This window comes from Varroa jacobsoni, unplaced genomic scaffold (assembly GCF_002532875.2).
Source record: "Varroa jacobsoni isolate VJ856 unplaced genomic scaffold, vjacob_1.0 scaffold_308, whole genome shotgun sequence".
Classification (NCBI taxonomy): domain Eukaryota; kingdom Metazoa; phylum Arthropoda; class Arachnida; order Mesostigmata; family Varroidae; genus Varroa; species Varroa jacobsoni.
This window is the reverse complement of record NW_019213210.1, coordinates 17,114-34,936: the sequence shown is the minus strand read 5'-3', so window position 1 is coordinate 34,936 and position 17,823 is coordinate 17,114. Positions and strand designations below refer to the sequence as shown.

The following is a 17,823-nucleotide window of genomic DNA, read 5'->3' as shown; positions in this document are numbered from 1 at the left end:
GTTACATTAAGACCAACAAAATCAGGCTCTAAATAAAGATTTTTCGTTCAAGCATAAAGTAGCATCTAATGTTTAAATTGGAATATTTTCTTCGTTGAAAAGTTAGGCATCGTCTCGAATGTTTGGGTATCGCATTGTTTACGCAACAAACAACGCACATGGCCAACTCAATACTTTGAATCATATCATCTTCCTTCTAGGCAGATCGTTATTTCAAATATATACAAAATATGGTTCAGCTCTTTGTTGGAAATCGTTCGCCTAGCGGACGATAGGACGGATACCAACGACGCAACGCTCCGCCGACTAGTTAAAATGATAAACTATATATCCATATGGTTCTTGGCTTAGTGGGGTATCGGTTAACGGCCTATATCTGTGTACTGCGGCGGCCACGCGTGTTATATCATACCATGACATCTATGGCAACATGCTCAACGGTCGTTGAATTGATGTTAGCTCACATTGAATTGTCAAGTAGAAAAATTTTGTCTCACGTCAAATTTCAACACCTTGTCTTTATATATATTTTTATAGTCTTTATAGACTATCAACGTAGACCGTCTACGGCGATCTAGCCTGCAGAGAGGTAATGCCTTATTCTACTGTTCGGAAGTCATGTCCAGACGCCGCAGCCACGTTCCCTCCACTTGTGTTTAGATTTTTGGCTTGACCCCCGCTAGTCTTTCACACTGTGCCAGAGCAGATGGCATACACAGAAGTGAGTTAGATCTAACATCCGAAAAGGAAGTACTTTGTAGTTCGAAGGTGTCCCAGTGCGCGATGAAGCCATTTTGCTATAGGAATTCTTAGAAGAAAAAAAAAAAAAGCCGTCACTATGATCCGCTATGAAATAGCCCCAGTGCCCTCAACACTTCGCATCAGTATAGTGGTGCGCGAATAGCCATATTGTGCCAGGTGGTCAGGTATGAACCGTAACACACTAGATTCAGCATTCAAGATCCCCTCGCAGGCTTGTTTTGTTTTCGCCCGATTGTCAATGTCCTTACGTTGTTTGAAACAGTAACGTATTTATTCCGTTGATGGAAAACAAAATATGAGTTTGGCCGAGCTAGACAAATATTGTATTTGTACGTAAAGCAAACCTGGGTGGGAAATGGGTCAGCTTTCACCACGGCCGTCAATTCGCCGTTATTCAACTCCGCAGAATGTCTTTTTCCAGTTGGATTTTCAAATTGAGAGTTTCATTTTCGAAATTGCTTGAACCAACATATCGCGGTGTTTCTAGAACTAAAACCTTATCCAAAGTAACGTTTACAAAGTGAGCTGTCTCAAGTGGATCTCCCGAATTTCCCCGACTTTCCATGGCTCATTACAACCCGCCTGCTAAAATACCGAGCGAGGACATTTGATGTACACGGTCTTCGATTGCAAAAGCTACTGACGCACCTCAAATACAAAAATGCGAAACTTCGAATTGCTCGAGAGTGGAGTCGTCTCGCAATATAGAATAAATGTTTGTCACGTTTCACACCGAACAACTTTATACGATACTAGTTTTTATTTTGAGCTAACTACACTGCCTATACGACAGATTTTTAATTTTATAAACTGAAATTATATATATAAAGATATAAACTATCTTACGGCTTAGTTATACTTCGGACCAAGACGTAAAACCGTTCTGATCAGTCAGTATAAGTAGTATAATTATACTTCACAAAATTAAGCTATTTTGTACGTCGGCAGCTTCTTTTCTGGTTGAAAACTCAACCGAATGACAATTATATTATGGCTATCGTCAAAAGCGGATGATACCGCAGTGGAAGTTTTTGGATCACAAAGGGATAGCAAAAGGGCTATCTTCATCGTATTCCGTGTGTCTCACATTTAGATACTGACGAGCGCTGTATCAATCGTCCTACAGATAATTTAGATCCAGATAAGGTAAATATCCAGATAGATAAGGAAATTAATAAGTAGTGAAACAAAAAATTATGCTTGCTTACATCAGCTTTACTTTGTGCAAAAAAATCCAGTCTAGATGTATAGACAAGAACGGTATGAGATCACTTCTTGCTACTGACGTCTATCTCGTTTCTACTTTCGTAGCAGAACGTGCATATATCAGTTCCGCCGACCGAGGCTGATGCAGCCAAAACATGCTAATCGAAATAGAACCAGCGTCACGCGGTACGTCGGAAACAAGTCAAAATCGATCTCTATGCCGCTTATTTCAGAATACCCGAACACTCAATGGGGACAGTATCCTGATTCGGCCTGCAACATCAATCTTTTCTCGAAGGAGTGGGGGGTTCGTAGCCCAGTTTCGTATCGACTGTAAAGGTCAGCAGTAGTTTGCAAGTTCTACACATAACCGAATCAGGCACCAACATAACGTATTAAAAGATTGTGAAAATAAAGATATAAAAGGTATAAACAACGTAGACATATTAAAAGAGTGCTACGACGCTTTGATGCCACTTCTGAGCGTCATAACAGACAAATGCTACCTACTCCAGTCGTCTATACAGCCGCTTACGTCGATATACTTAAGCTCCGTTGTCTCTATCAAGAAAATGCCTCGTTTTTTTTTTTGCTTTCCGCTGAACGACTCGCGCCAGCCACTCCCGTCAAGGTTAGAACGCAACAAATGAACACCTGGAAGCCAGATTTTTCCCGCCGACCGAAGAAGGCCCGCCGACAGGATATCATCTATTCTACTTGGAACTGGGCAGAAATTTGCCAAACACACTCCTTACAGCCGCACGATTTTAAATTGTTTGCACCCGACGACGCGGTACTTTCGTTTCGGAGAGGGCTACATGTTTCGGAATAGCTCTTTAACGTAGATTCGTTCGACGCCATGCTGGAAGAGCCACGAATCTGGAATGGTGGCATCATTATCGATGTAGTGCTCTCAATCGTAACAAAAAAGGTTCATTGGCTTCAAGGCTATTGATGACCACTTATTATGAATCTTAAAGGTAGCTCACCTAACGCGTGCTAAACAGATGATTTGATACATTGCCAGAATCTTGGATAGACGTCTAAGTTTTGCGCTCAGTAACTTACGTGTTATACATTAATAATTATTCAGCCTTACATGAAAAAATGTATCCTGAATGGATGAATATGTTCTATTGTTTCCTGTTAGTGAACTCACAGTTAACGGGTACAGTCTCAATTTTCGTAACTTTAAACTTATTAGAATTATATCCTGATCTTGACGCTTTTTCTACTCCTTTGTTTCTTTATTCCCGTTAAGTTGTATCTATTTTTACGTAGCGTAACAGTTGCTCTGCCCTTATGCTAATTATACCGGTCACTGCGGTAAGTATTACAACAAACACTGCTTATACAAGAGGCTATCCATTAAGAATATTAATTTTGTTGCACCAGTCGTCAAGTATCTCCTCGCTAATTGCAGCCAACTCTGCACCGAAAACGTTCGACGTACTATACTTACTCCGGGATTTCGATCGTTATTTCTTTTCATGGTTTTTGCGAGTCTACAGCCGCCCAAATCGTTCGTTCTGATCTTTCCATTCTTATCTCAGTTCCCACTGTTCCTTATTTTAAATAGTCTTAAACACTTAAAATAAAGGCTAGGCTTTCGTACTTACAATAAGTACTTACTGGCCTCAATTTGGCTATAGCTTCCCTTTCAGTAATACAACTTTCCGTACTGACCTGCGACAACCCATCTATCGTATAATTTGGATAGCCATTCGCTATACCCTTCTATGCGGTGATCTCAAAAAAATTGCCCGTTCGGAATAATTCCGCGTACGATTTTCACCAGTTTCGCGCATTGCTTTCTCTTATTTTCAAACTTTCCTTCATAATATTTAAACGAATTATCATTATACTATTTCGAGATATGTGTACCTTGATTTTACAATTGTTTTCATTGAACTAATGAGCCAGCCATGTTCGCGCAATATCGGATGTGCCAGGTTCGGCTTTTTATGCCATATGTCTACCGTTTACGAGGCCTTTTTTGTACAGCAGCACCTGTACAGCAGTGTTCAGAGTCCCTACGCGTGCGCACCTCGAAAGCCGTTATCATCCGCCAACAAAGTGGTCTCCCCTTCATGTGTTTCAGGTAGCAGTTTGTCTTTTCAGTTGTAGTGATTGCTGCTGCTTATGAAAGGTGGATTGTACTCACTAAGGTATCCGCAGCGGTTCACCTCATCTAGGACGGTTTCATCTAACGTTAGTAGCACCCTATAAAGATCGTTAGTTCACTAATCTGTGTGTAAAACTTTCATATTAACTTCCTCTTGTAAATCTAGTCTAGGTGGCTACGGTTTATGTTGCAGTAATCCAGTTCTGCGTAACAACTTCGCTTGAACTTCCTCAAATATTGTCGACATCGTTTTTTCACGTACTCCCGTCAAACTGCGCAAGAGTGAGTAAGCTTTGGTAAAACATGATATTTATAGATAATAATATATAATTCAAGTCTTGATTATAAAGCAACGAAACACAAGATGAGGTTATTTAATAATAATAATAAAATTTTAAAATCAAAATTACACGGCACGAATACTTCTTAATTGCGCGCCTATTCAACGGTTGGAATGGATAAATCATTTAGTTCGTATGAAATATAACTATTATTTCAATTATGGTAAAAAAAAGATTTAGGATATAAAACAACTCCAGTGCTAAAGGAATACATACGGAGTGTTCAAAAGTTTGAATTACCATCTTTAAAGTAAGGTCCAAAGTTGCAGTGAGTAAAAGTTTTACACTATTAGACGAGCGAATCAACAGTGGAGTTTGTTGTATATGATGCATTACCTCTTAACCGCCTCAGAAGAAAAAGGCACGAGGGCGAAAGTACGGCCTTGCGTAATAGTAAGAGACTTAAGAGCCTAAAGCTCTAAGGCACTTCATCCGGGGGATCAGCCAGGGGAAAGAACTGATACTTCGTTTTCTTTGGAAAATATTGCCTATTCTGGTTCGAACGGCGACAGTAATCAAGAACATTACTATTCAGTTTGCACAACGCTTTGCCGTAGAATGAGATATAAACGAGGCGTATCCTTTGATCGATACCGACAAACCGTGCGGCTTCAATATTGCCGAAGGCTTAAATAACTTAATTTACACTATATGCCATGTCTCCCTTTATCTTGCACAACGTAAAATTGTCGTTGCTTAGTAAGCAGAGTTTAATTTAGAGTAAGTTGTGATTTTCTCTAAGACTCTACTTAAAATGTTGCACGTATGTAGAACTGAGGTCGGTTATTTTCATTACTTTTATATATATAGCGAGCTTTAAGCACAAGGATCAATGAACTAATGTTGATCTCTCTTTGTTAAGCACGATAGGTAAGCCCATATTTATCTTGATCCAAAAACGCGTTAGAAAATGGAAGAGGGTTTAAAAGATGGTACAAATGATTTTCTCAAATCATATGTGCCGCGTATCTTCGCATTGCAAGACGCTAATTATAACTTTAGGTTTTACAATTTTTCGTAACGCTGAAAGGACTAAGCGAAGATAATTAGGTACTTAACCAACGTTATAGATATATATATGTATATAGTGCTTCACATTGTACACCACTGAATATCTTAAAAAACGTGAGAGAGACATTATCCACTACGCTCGGTTATATTTTCAGATAGCGATTCAAATGATTATTCCCATTTACGTCCCATATTAGTACACTTGTAAAAATTTTCAATATCCGCAAAAGACTCCTTGGGGACTCTAAAACGTTTAGCAATATTCTACAGTTTTTTGTTGAAACTATACTGTAATGAACTTTAATATAAGTTTAATTAATACAACTTTTATAATCAATATTTGATTGCCTTTGAGATGCCAACATAGTAAACGGGGTAAAACTAAATCATTGCATCACTCATTGTTTGCAAACAAAACGACCCGTTATTTTCTAATATTTTATCAGCTAAGTGTGGGCCACTGTTTGGGATGAAATCAATCTGTGAGTATCATGAAGTGTTGGGCCGTCTAATTATTTCCACCATCTGGTATGACACGTTTTCTATGTAACTCTTAGTGAATGCGGGTTTTCATTCGAGAGTCATTATTGAAAAAAATATTTCCTTCATCGTTGGCGTGCTACCCTCTAGACTAGGCAGTATGGTTGGTCTAGATATACTAAAGTTGTATTTAAAATCTGCACAAAGGCGCTTGAATACAGCGATCTTTTCTACGTCATTTTTTGAGCTAGCGCCATAGCAACACACATGTCTACAATAATCTTATCTACCTAGTTATAACTTTGCAATCAATCTGTATGGCGAGTCTACACAGTATAGAAACGTTCTTACGAACATGCAAGCGTTCCCCTCTTCTGGAGCCATGGGGCCTATTATAAAGTCCCATTAAAAGATAAGCTTGTAGGTATGACGTTATGGAACGAATCAGGATAAATGAGAGCTCTTACAAGAACCCGGTTCCAATATATGACAAGCATTAAAATATGCATTTTAGATAGAACAGATTTGAATTCTGATTTGTGGCACGTCTGACATGCTCGGGGCAGATATGGCTTGCTGACAGAACGCTGGTTAAGGCGAGGAAAGCTCTAGGTAGAACACGATCTGGTTCTTTAGATGATGGAGGGAGGGCATTGGAAATGGACTTTTGGAAACTGTAACGAGAACAAAGAAGATGGAGACAAAGGTGGTGAAGGACAGAGCTGTACACGTTACGGAAGAGCTGAAGGTTTGCTTTAAGGAAGGATTAACTAGTTAGACTGAAGCCGCCCAGGGAGAACGCACCATCAGATCCATAAGGTCTTCAGAAATTAACCTGGCACCTAGGAAATTGAGGACGTCGGGAGCGATTGGTTAACCTAGGCTTTTTTGACTTCAACATTTTCAATAGATTACGCAGCTAGTTGTCTATCGTCTGCTGTGTTTTCTCAATCGGGCTTTCTGCAAATCGCTCTAGAATGTCACCGAAGCCTGCTAGTAGCTCGATGAGTTGGCCACTTGGCAGTGTGGCCTTATAAATACTATGACCTATCTAATTTAAGACGCTACCAAGTATCAGCTGCACTTATGAACTAATTCGACTGATATGACCCTGGACGTGCTGATTTACTGGGTCGAGAGAAATAAAGTATGTTTCGGACGAGCTGTAAGTTCTCTCTGCACTCTATGCAGTAGCGATTTCAATGATTCCTGCAAATGCTGGAACGGCATCAAACGATACGTGGACGCCTAACCCTATCTTCACTTCACCGGCTAGCGTATTGCTCATAACAGTATGTATGTCTGAAGTCCTAAATGAAAGCGCGGTTGGGTGTATACGAAAATTGTGACCAGTCACAAGCTTATCACGTGCAAACCTTGATGTGCATTTAAGGGCAACCAAATCTTCCATTACCCCAATAAGATCTTCATGTTAGCCTTATAGCAGTCCACAACTGTAGGCACAGAGTCGTCCACTGACACATTTACAATTTTCGATTTGTTTGCCGACCCTATTTTCTTATTAGCACGAGCTTCACGATGCGTACGCACAAGTTGGCTTTTATCCTGAGATCGATATATGGCTGAGTCGTTCCAGAGAAGTCCACCGCAATACTTTTACGCTTCAACTAATGTTACTGTGGGGCAATCGTGGGGTTGCAGTGAGCATTCACGAATGCCTTTGTTTTAAAGCCGGCGAACCGGAGAAGCCGAACTCCGGTGAGTTCAGCCTCATTTTTCTCGGTATCTTGATGGGCGGTAAACCAGAATTGACCCGTATGAATGTCGCAACATTTACTAAAAATGTAATATTAAAGATTATAGTTCAGAAGTGACATAAAGGCATGGCCAGCTTTTTTAGAGGACACGTTAGAACCACTTACAAAACTACTATTACAATTGGATTATAATCAAATATGTAAGTAGATGCGACGATTTTTTACTTTTCAACAAAGCAAATTTTGCTTCTCCAACGTTTTATACTATAGTAAATTACCTTCATTGTAATCTGCTTCAGACAAATCAATTCATTTATTTATTATTCTCATTTATATTATTAATTTGATTTTCACATAGTTTATGTCAGCTACAGAGTTTACATTCGTGCGGTAAGCTACCATTCCCTATTATAATTTAATTGCAGAAAAGCATCCGGCAACAAGCTCTGTGTCAGTTATTATTCATTAGGTTCTCTGAGACGGCGCGCAAGATCACAGCAGAGATTGCCCAAAAATCAGGCCATGGAAACAGAAAAAAAACCAAAACTTTATTCAGCACTCAGCTCTTCGGCTTTGCTCTGTTCGTCGCTCTAAAATCGGTTAAACGATCTAAGTACGGCTTTGTACATTCTTTTTACCCCCATGTAGCATTTCCATTATAACAGTCGACCATCACGACAACCCACGTGCAATTACCACTCCCGTCAGCTGCAGCAGTAGCAGTAACAGTGTTAGAGTCAATCTCTGATTCATGCAGTCTCGGAATGCGAAGCGTAAAACACGTATTCGTCCGCGGTACAGGTTAGATAGGGCGGGGAACGGAACCAGATTATTAGAACTCTACACACATCTACAGCGCAACGTTCCATCAGATCGAATGCGAATTGGGGATAACCTCCGTCGAAGCTCAGAGCAACAGCAAAAATCTGTTGAAGCGTACGCCCCCTTTTTTCATAGTCATGCAGTTTTAGTTCTTTCAGGCTCTCCAAAGCCCGAAGTTCTGCTGCTACCGCCGCTGGTCATTGTCGTGGTGGGATCATTTGAAATCCATTATCGGCGTTGGCACATTGTCGTCGCTCGCTTGTCAACATGGTGGAAGCGCACCGCTGCCAGGGTCCTAACGCTGCCCCCCCTCGTTTGTCTCCTGCATGCGCACTGTTCCTCCACTACTCAAGCAGTGACAGAAGGGGGAGCACCGGAACGAATTCGCCCGTTTGCTCTCTGGCTGGCTAGCTATGGGGCAAAAGAGATAACGACACTGCCCTTTGGTACTGCTACATACATAAAGCTTAGCTTGTTAGGGCTTGCACGGCAGCCACAGCCACGGCTACTACAGGCTTTAGATACGAAAGAGGGAGTGCAATTCTGTCAGAGAGAAGTTCGGTAGGGGTAAGAAGGCACGAAAGCAGGAGGGTGAGGGAGGCATCAGCGTATGGAATTGACAGTGCTGTAAACTCACCACCGTTGAGAGTCCTGCAGACGACCCTCAGTCGAACGACGTCGGTTCAAGTCGGTTGGCATCGATGCGGGCCAAATCATTTGTCCAGTGATGCAATTGATCATTAAATAAATGATGCATACGAATGCAAGTTGATATCGCTTTCGAACAAACACGTGCAACTAATATGAAGCATTAAGGGCCTAGCAGTATTTGTTCCATAAGTTTATCACAAGCGAAATGCCGGGTGAAGGCTGTGATTTGACAATTAAAGAAGTGAAATTTAATGAGAGAGATTTTTCTAAAGTATAATTTCGCCATTTACCCGTGTATACGTTATTTGATGACTATACGTTCAAGGGTTAATGTGCTGACCTGTCGCGGGTGGCGCTACGATCGCGAGGACAACGGATCCGAGCCCCTATGGCGGTCTTGAATTGAGCAGAGAATGTAAACAATGCGAACGACAAGACAACAGTGGTGCGCCAAGTGGGGCTGAGTTTCAGAGGTGGTTAGTGTGTGAGTTCCCGTGCGAGCTCTACGAGCTGGTCACCTCGTGTGGGGCCAGAGGTGCGAGGCGCTCCAGTGCTGGCTCAAGTTGGGGCTTCATACGAAGGAGTCCATCGCTCAACATGGACGGTTCAGGACCAGAAGCTATTCTTGCCCCAACAGCAAAACGCCAGTCGCCCCGAACCTCCGCGGCAACCGAATCACTAGCCCTCGAAGATCGCAAGAAGGACAATAGCACGCAACATCGCTACCAAGAAGTAAGTAGAACAACATATCGCCAATGAGTATTGGGCTCGTTGGTTCATTGACAAATCCGGATTCTAATATACGGATGTCGCCACACACTTGTTAATGTCGCGTGCGCTAAGTGTGCCCAGGTAGAGAAGGCAGAGGGACAGGGTAGCGTAAAAGGTGCAGTCTTCAATACTTCAGAAATGAACGCACAGAGAGGGGAGGGGGGGATGGACATATTGATAACGATAGTTAACGATGTTGTCTCCTGTCTCATGTACATTCGCAGTGCTTCAGTATGGGTCTGCCTGTGCCTACTCTAGTCGAATTGATCCCACTAGGCAATCTGGCATACCCATTCCAAGTGCTGTTGTTTATCATGTTTGACGGAGTGGCGCTGTTGCTCACAGCACGCATGTGTGGAATAGGGGTGGAGGACCGTTATTTGTCCGTTCCTGGGTTTGTGATTGGTCGTCATCGTCCTTTCGGATACCGGCGCAGCACATGAATTGGGTTTCATTCGGTGTTCTACGATGCTCCTATAAGCTACAGGGGACCCTGCGTGCACTGTCGCTCGACGAATAATCATGAACACTTTACTCCGCTGCTGGCCCTCGGCTTGCTACCACAAACTAGTGCCCCGTGTTGGTTCCCCCCCAAACGGTTAGCTACGATGAATGCTGCTGTGCACGTACCTTATTAGGATTATTAACCGTAACTCGGGTTCGCAGCGTTTAGTTGCCTGCTGCCTGAACGGTGACGATGCTAGGCAGGCAGCCATCGTAGGTGCGTTCATTGACAGACTGAGCAAAAGGGTTCGCTATGAGGAACAAACAGGAGAACAGAAGCAAGTGAAACTGAATGAGAACAGGAAGAAGTTCTCATCTCATAGTTATTATTACTACCACCGTTGACGTACGTTGCCATTGTGGCATGGAATCGTTCACTTGTACGTACATACTGTGGTAGTTGGTTTGTGCTGCTCTGAATGATGTTACGGTTGACATAAACGAAACATAAAGAAATTAACTTCAGTTTAAGATCACTTGCCATAATCAAACCGTCATTTCTGCTCTTCTTCACAGTTGTCTTCTTACTGAACGATGTTTATACTATTTACTTCTAACTACAGGCTCTCGCGTCATCTGTTCGGTTCAGCAAACATTTCGTGTACAGCATTTACCTCACAGTGGACTTGTTTTTCAGATGCCCTTTAGCAAGTCGAACATAGGCATACGTCAGTGGACAACTGAAGTTCCGTGTTTCGTGCATCTACTCGTGCATTTGCCACTACCCTCACCTCATCTTGCCCTGGGCTCCTGCTCAGGCCTAGTTAAACCCAGTCAAACGTCGATTTATGATTTCCGTCATATACGATGAAGTGTCAGAATCAGTAACAGAGGCTTGATATTTTTACGACTTTAATGGAGTGGCAAAAATATTCCGCACGTCGGTCCTGCTATCTTGGTTGTCGCTATTGCTATAGTTCGTGCCCCCGTTGTGTCCATGTAGGTACTCATCAATGCCGCTGTTTTATGCCTGCGATAGCACAGGCCATTTTTCGTCAGCTACTACTTTGCTTTTAATCCCCAAAATGATCCCAACAAGCTCCATATAAAGAATTTGTGTCTGGTTTCAGTTTTCCTAGCATCAAGTAAACCTTCAAGAATGAATCCTAGTTCAACGTGTAATCGGTATGGACGCCGTCAAATCTCGTTCGAACGAGCAGCGGCACTAGTACACGTGTGCACGGAGAAGCCAATGACAGGAAAAATGATAAACATGTCTGTTTCGCCTTTGTCTATCTACGATAGCTATGTGTAACCGTTGTGACGATATTGCACCGCTAATATTCACTTCAAAACTATAACGAGGGCGGCCGCTATGATGCTATGAAAAAAGGCATGACTTTTGTTGTTTCTAGTGCTGCTACCGGCGCGATTTATATACTGCCAAGCATATAACCTCAACCGGCACAATCACCGCGTGACACGCCCGACCTTGGATCCTGCGGTCTTTAAGGGTTCGCTCTGTAGGTAGCGCTGAATCGCTGACGTATTTAACGCTCAGTCCGCCGTCAACAGTAGCAGCAGAACAGTTCTAATCGATAGCTACTAGACTTGATGGGCACGAGTAGCTCGGTAAAGTCACAAATTGCTTGACGTAATACAGAACAGTTACTTTGGCCTTTGCGGTCCCGGCTGTGGCATAAATAACGATTCAGGCGCGCCCGCAGTCGGCGTCATGAAGTCGGTGCGTATGTGCATGCTTTTCCGCTTTTCTTTTTGCCGGCCGTATTAAGATAGCATTTATTGAACGATGAAAAACGCTACGATTAGCACGGCTGCAGTAGATGCCAGCAGCAGTGGCCGCACATGGAGTCTCAATGAATACGCCGACGTTTGATTCGTTCTCGTTAGGTCGTTTGATATTTGGCTACAATAGTCTATTGACCCCCAAGACGCAGGCTGCTCACCCGTTCGCCACATATGCCCCGACATTTAGTATTTGCTCGTCTGTGACAGCAACGATAAGACAACAGAGCGAAATAGCGTCTGGAGCAACGGCAAAGACAGAACCGAGCGAGTTGGCCTCGCGAATTGGACTCGATTCTATCCACCTCGATAGGTGCAAATAAAGAGGCTGCTTGTAATACAGCGGCTAGACAAGCAGAAGGGGGCAAAATGCAGTGGAAACCAAAGCCATCTATTCCATTATTATATTATCAAAGCGTTCTATCCTCGAAAGGATGCGTATCATAGTAATAACAACATAATTAATAGCAGAAATAGCGTGTGCCTTTTTTAACTATTGATCACCGTAGTTCGTATTGTGTTATATAATGCAGAATTAGCACAACAGCTATCGTACATCTGTCTGGATTAACGCATTGCATAATGTAGCGTACGTCCACTGCCGACAGGCAAGCAAAGCTCATTTTATGTTGCTTTAGCTAGAAGCAAATTGCGTACATGTACGCTGCCAGCCGTACGATCATGGCCGCGTTCTGGCTGTCGAGCGTGACACGACGGGGGCGGTACTATGTTCCTAACGTGTTTTTCCCTCTTTGCTGACGTCTTGTGTATACACCTTCTGTAGCCTCCGGTCTTCGATTGCCGTCGCGCAGTACCGTCTTCTTCGTTTTCTTATAGAGAGTGCGCAAATGCCTGTGACAATAATAATTATAATAGTAGTAACAATGTCGAAGGGTGGGCACACGGATGTGCGTAAGTTCTTGAACTTATGGGTTATTAGCGTATTGGTCTAGTGTAATTTTTCTCCAACGTTGTGTAAACGTGATGTGAATCAGTCTGCCCTTTACGAAGCCCTTTACCCTTCACGGTTCGCGTTCCCTCGCGCTGTGTACTTATATGTACGAATACGTTTGATAATTGGTAAAGTATATATATATAAGCAAAAAAATTAGCGGAAGTAGAACGGGAGAGTGAGATTAGGATGACAGTAGAAAATAGACGTGGAAAGAAGCAGAAAGGAAACGTGAAGCGCTGTTATTAGATACGTATCTGACAATGGACTTTTTGCTTGACGAGGTGGAGTTCTCGATCTTCAAAGGTGTATCCCTGCTCTTCGACAGTCAGGTCGGTCGATCAGTCGGCCGTATCGTGGTATCTCAGTATTATGTTTAGTTACGCCCATGCAAATTACAAGGCATCCAGTTAATCAGTCGGTCAGTTAGATGGACAGAAAGCATCAAAAGCCATTGACGTACGCAAGCTTCAGGGCAACCACGAAGCGATAGCCGCTGGCTAGCAGACACATCTCCTTAATAGTACTCGTAGTAGCCGTAGTCGGACGACTACTTCAGCTATAATAATATTAGCATCAATAGCATCTACGTAGAATCTGCGTAGATTCTACCTCTGATTCACGTCGGCCATCTCGACAGGCCGAAACACGTTTGCGCCGAGCACTTTTTCGGCTATCGTTCGTTGAGCTCTATCATGTTCTACAACGTGTGCATAATGCAACCTGCACAGGTAGACACATTGATATGCTACTCACAATATGGCTAGCACCTCAAAAGTAAAATAGCAAAAAAAAGTTAACTAACTTACCCGATTTAGTTGTCGTTTATATTGTCGCGTTGCACGGGCTATGACGGGCTTTTGACGGGCATAAAATGCGACTCAAACGTCGAAAACGGGTTTCATCGGACAAACGCCACGAGCGAGAATATCTGGTAAATAGAATGAGTTACTAGATTTAAGGATATATGAAACTCAGGCTGAACTGGTAGATAACATCACTCGTCTAAGGTAATGCGAATCCAGTTCCTTTAGTCGTCATAGACCGCATCTAACTAGGAGTTAAAATTTTTCCTCGTATAATACTAAAGTAACGCGGAGTAAAGTACGGAGAACCTTCATATCCGTTAAGGTCAAATGCATTCTTGTTCGCTGCAAAGATATAAGGAATTGATACTGAAGAACGTATGTACTTGGTTAATTCGGAACCTAAGAAGATTGAAGACCGGGTTGTATTTGCGATATATTTTAATTGTCTTCGTTTGCTTGTTCTTATAAAGACATTCAGTATGCTTAATTGTCGCTTTACGCAACTACGATTAAATTAGAAATTAGATAAGCTGTTGATGCCAGTCAATCCATCTGATATATATAGGGCCATTGACTTTTCGAAAACGAGCTTCCTTTTTGGGCTGGCTTTTAAAGAATAGAAGATGTGCAACGTTTGACAAATTTAATTAAACTATGTAAGTGGCGGTATGTCGTGAAATATTAGAGGAGTTTATTACAAACAGGTCATTTTCAATGATCGATTATAAAGACATTTCCTCAACGTTCTGTAAATTCACGAACTTTTTATGGATGATTTGTTTGGACCATTTTTTACCCATAGTACCCAACATTGACATTTCGAGCTTTACTGTGGTACCGAATTGAAAACTTCATTCACTGGTACTGTATGTCTGTTACCGTGTCGAGACACGTTATTTTTATTAAGGACAACAGATGAGATTATGTGTGAACAAACCCGTCTACTTTCCGAACGTCCCATTGACGTGTAACTTCCATACAGTTATTTTAGACTTGTACACAAACGCACTTCGCGATAGTAATAATTTGATTAAATCATGACTCGACGAATCTTCGGTCCATTACGGCTATGCGTCTATTATTTGGTGTGACTTTCACATCGGCGAAAGTTATGTTAAACAATACATGAATACGCAACTTACCGTAATAACTGGGATGCATGCACATCGAAACCGGGTCTTGAATCAACATTAGTAGACGATCAATAATAAAAAATTAACCGAAAATGATTAAATTTTTTAAAATTAAATTATTAATTAATGAATTTAATTAAATATTTTATTCTATTACTATATAATGCAATTTAAATGTATCAAATTTTAGTTTCCAATCTGTAATTTTTGTACGTCATACCGCCGTACATTCTTATGGCCCGCGCGTATATTTATGAATGTATTATTCTACGTATATGCGTATCCATACAAACATACTTCTTCGTCCATTCTTCTGCCACTGTGTGTTGGCGACACCGATGCAATCATCCAGCGATCCAATCACTGTGTTATCTAACCTATCACTCATTCCGCTTTTAAATAGTTCCCACCTAACATCGTACAACTACTACTATTACCAGCCAGCTATTTAACTCGCAGCGAGGGAGCACCATGGAACATTGAGGGGCTGCCCGGAAGGATAAGGAGTTCAAGTGAGCCTCTGCTGTCTGATGTGATGAAGTGGCAACATCAGATCGACTGCCTTTATTTAGTAGCTTATACGAATACCGATAACTGTTCGTCCTATTTGCTTGACGCCCCCATCTCTGTCTAACAGCAGTGCTAGTAGCAGTAGCATTCTTCGGTTTTGCCTTTTTGTTTTGAAGGCAGAGGGTTGCGCTTTCGAAGACATGACATAGACCGCCGTTGGGACCGAAGCTTCAGCCACGCAGAAATCGAGAGCATGCGACATGGTTTGTGCGGGGTAAAGCGCGGGACAGGAATAAGGGTTGGAGGATCTGGGAATTGTGGCGAAGACTAGCTGTCACACTCTAGAGAAGTCATCTATTGTCTATTGATGATATGGGCCTATCAGTATATTCGAAGTATACGGCCGACAAAGGCCTTTTCATACGTCGTACGCGTCGGCGACGATTTACGTTCTGTTTGACGCCATTTGCGCACTAACGAACGGTGACATAGTCGGGCCGGCCTAACCTAAGCTAGCCTTACTTTGTAGCTTTGCTTGGTTACAACCCTCTTGCCTATTTGGTCAGGGATGGCCATTAAATTACATACACAAATGCATGAATCATGCGAGGGTTTAAGCTACACCAAGTAGAAATCCGGCTGTTCATTCGTTTCGTGAGGATGTAGACTCCGCAAAACCTAAAACATTCGGGAGAAACTATCTAGATTTCATTTTAAGGATCTGCTTTAGTCATAAAATAAAACGCCACGGGGCAAATGGAATAACAATAATATTTCTTTTTAGGTAACTGAGCCACCGTATCTGCCCATGACCCTGCTACCTTTTTGTGAGAACGTACTAAGTCGTAAACATTGAAAAAATATTTCTTTAAAACTGAAACGTCTCTAATTTACTATGTCTAATAATATGCTTGGCATAACCACCTAGAAATTACGTTCAGCTTTAACAAATGGGTTGAGGATTAACTGATTGATTTTGGCAGGCACTTTGCATTGGGTTTCCAGAAGTTAATAAAACCCATTTGATCCAGCTAACTCGTAAAGTACGAAGTAGCAGTAATCATTTGTAATTGTTGTTTATTTACTTGCAATGCTATGTGTAAGGTATAGACTCATACACCTCGAGTGCCATTAGGTCCCGTGTGGCTCAATGCATGGTGATGTGGTACGTTTTTGCCCCAAATTTAGTAAGGCAGTTAGTTGGCTGGTGCGTACATCTGTGGTCTGCAGGCTAATTTGGAACGTTAAGAGACACCCCTATATTGATGTCAAGATTTGCTGTGATTAGAAAGGACATCTTTACATATCCATATAGACCACACAGATGAGCAATTTTTTTCATGTTTCGATCAAGCTCGAGACCAGGACATGCTAGTTAAGGTGCGACCACGTGAGAGCATTCAGTTTGAAATTCTTCCAAGATTCAGTTGTTGTAAAAATGAAAATCCGAGTATCAGCTATATTATCGAGTCCTAGAGGGGACATTAGGCCAATAAAAGCCAGTGAAAAAGAATGCTCTTACTCAGAAGTAAACCAATAGGAATTATAGGTAACAAAAAGCATGAGAAGTTGTCATTTGCCAGGCAGAAATCTTTTCGTTACCGAAATACGAAGAAAAGACTAGCTGTGGAACATCGCTCGATCTTGTTGGCTTGCAAGTTTTGTAATAGGACTGTTAAGAAGTTAGTAAAATAAAGAACCGATTTTTGTGGAGAACGTTATACGAAGATAATTAGTTTCATTTGCTTTATAAGGTAAGATGTCAAATAATCATTACCTTGTTTATTCTGGGCCATATTTTCATTTAATGCCAACATAGCTATTTAACGGCGTTGAACGATGAATCAACATATCTTGCTCGACAATGCCTCGTTGGAACGACCTCGATTGAATAGGATTTATATTCAAACTAAATTTCTCTTCTACAAGCAACTTTTTTCAGATAACAAGCACACACTATCGTAGTTTAGTCTATGCGGAAACGGTGTATATCATAAATGGCCTGTACAACTATGTCATATCTTGATTAATGCCGGACCCCGCGCCATGTTTGCAATTATTGCTAAAACTTCTTAGGGCAGATTTCCTTGCTTTCCTCCATTCATCGCTTAGAGTTTTTGGTCTCGTGCATGCAAATGAGCTTCATACAAAAACAGGGTGACCGGTACAAAATATTATCATCGTAGTGTGCCAACTACTCTTAAGGAAGCTCCATTAAATGTTGTTGTAAAGTACAAATGTTGTTTTTCCACTAATGTCAAACGAGAACTATGGTTTGTGAT

The 17,823-nt window shown here is 41.8% G+C and overlaps 1 protein-coding gene and 1 long non-coding RNA gene across 2 annotated transcripts in view; one reads left to right on the top strand and one right to left on the bottom strand.

Annotated features, from left to right (window-relative positions):
* The first annotated feature begins 9,421 nt into the window (after positions 1 to 9,421).
* Positions 9,422 to 17,823, top strand: part of LOC111259224 (regulator of G protein signaling 6) — a 25,125-nt gene continuing 16,723 nt past the window's right edge. The window contains exon 1 of the mRNA XM_022831051.2: positions 9,422 to 9,848. Coding sequence (XP_022686786.2) covers positions 9,714 to 9,848 — 135 coding nt within the window. The 5' untranslated portion in view covers positions 9,422 to 9,713. The remainder of the gene's footprint in view (positions 9,849 to 17,823) is intronic.
* Positions 13,907 to 17,823, bottom strand: part of LOC111259225 (uncharacterized) — a 19,407-nt gene continuing 15,490 nt past the window's right edge. The window contains exon 8 of the long non-coding RNA XR_002679513.2: positions 13,907 to 14,020. This is a non-coding gene — a long non-coding RNA (uncharacterized LOC111259225). The remainder of the gene's footprint in view (positions 14,021 to 17,823) is intronic.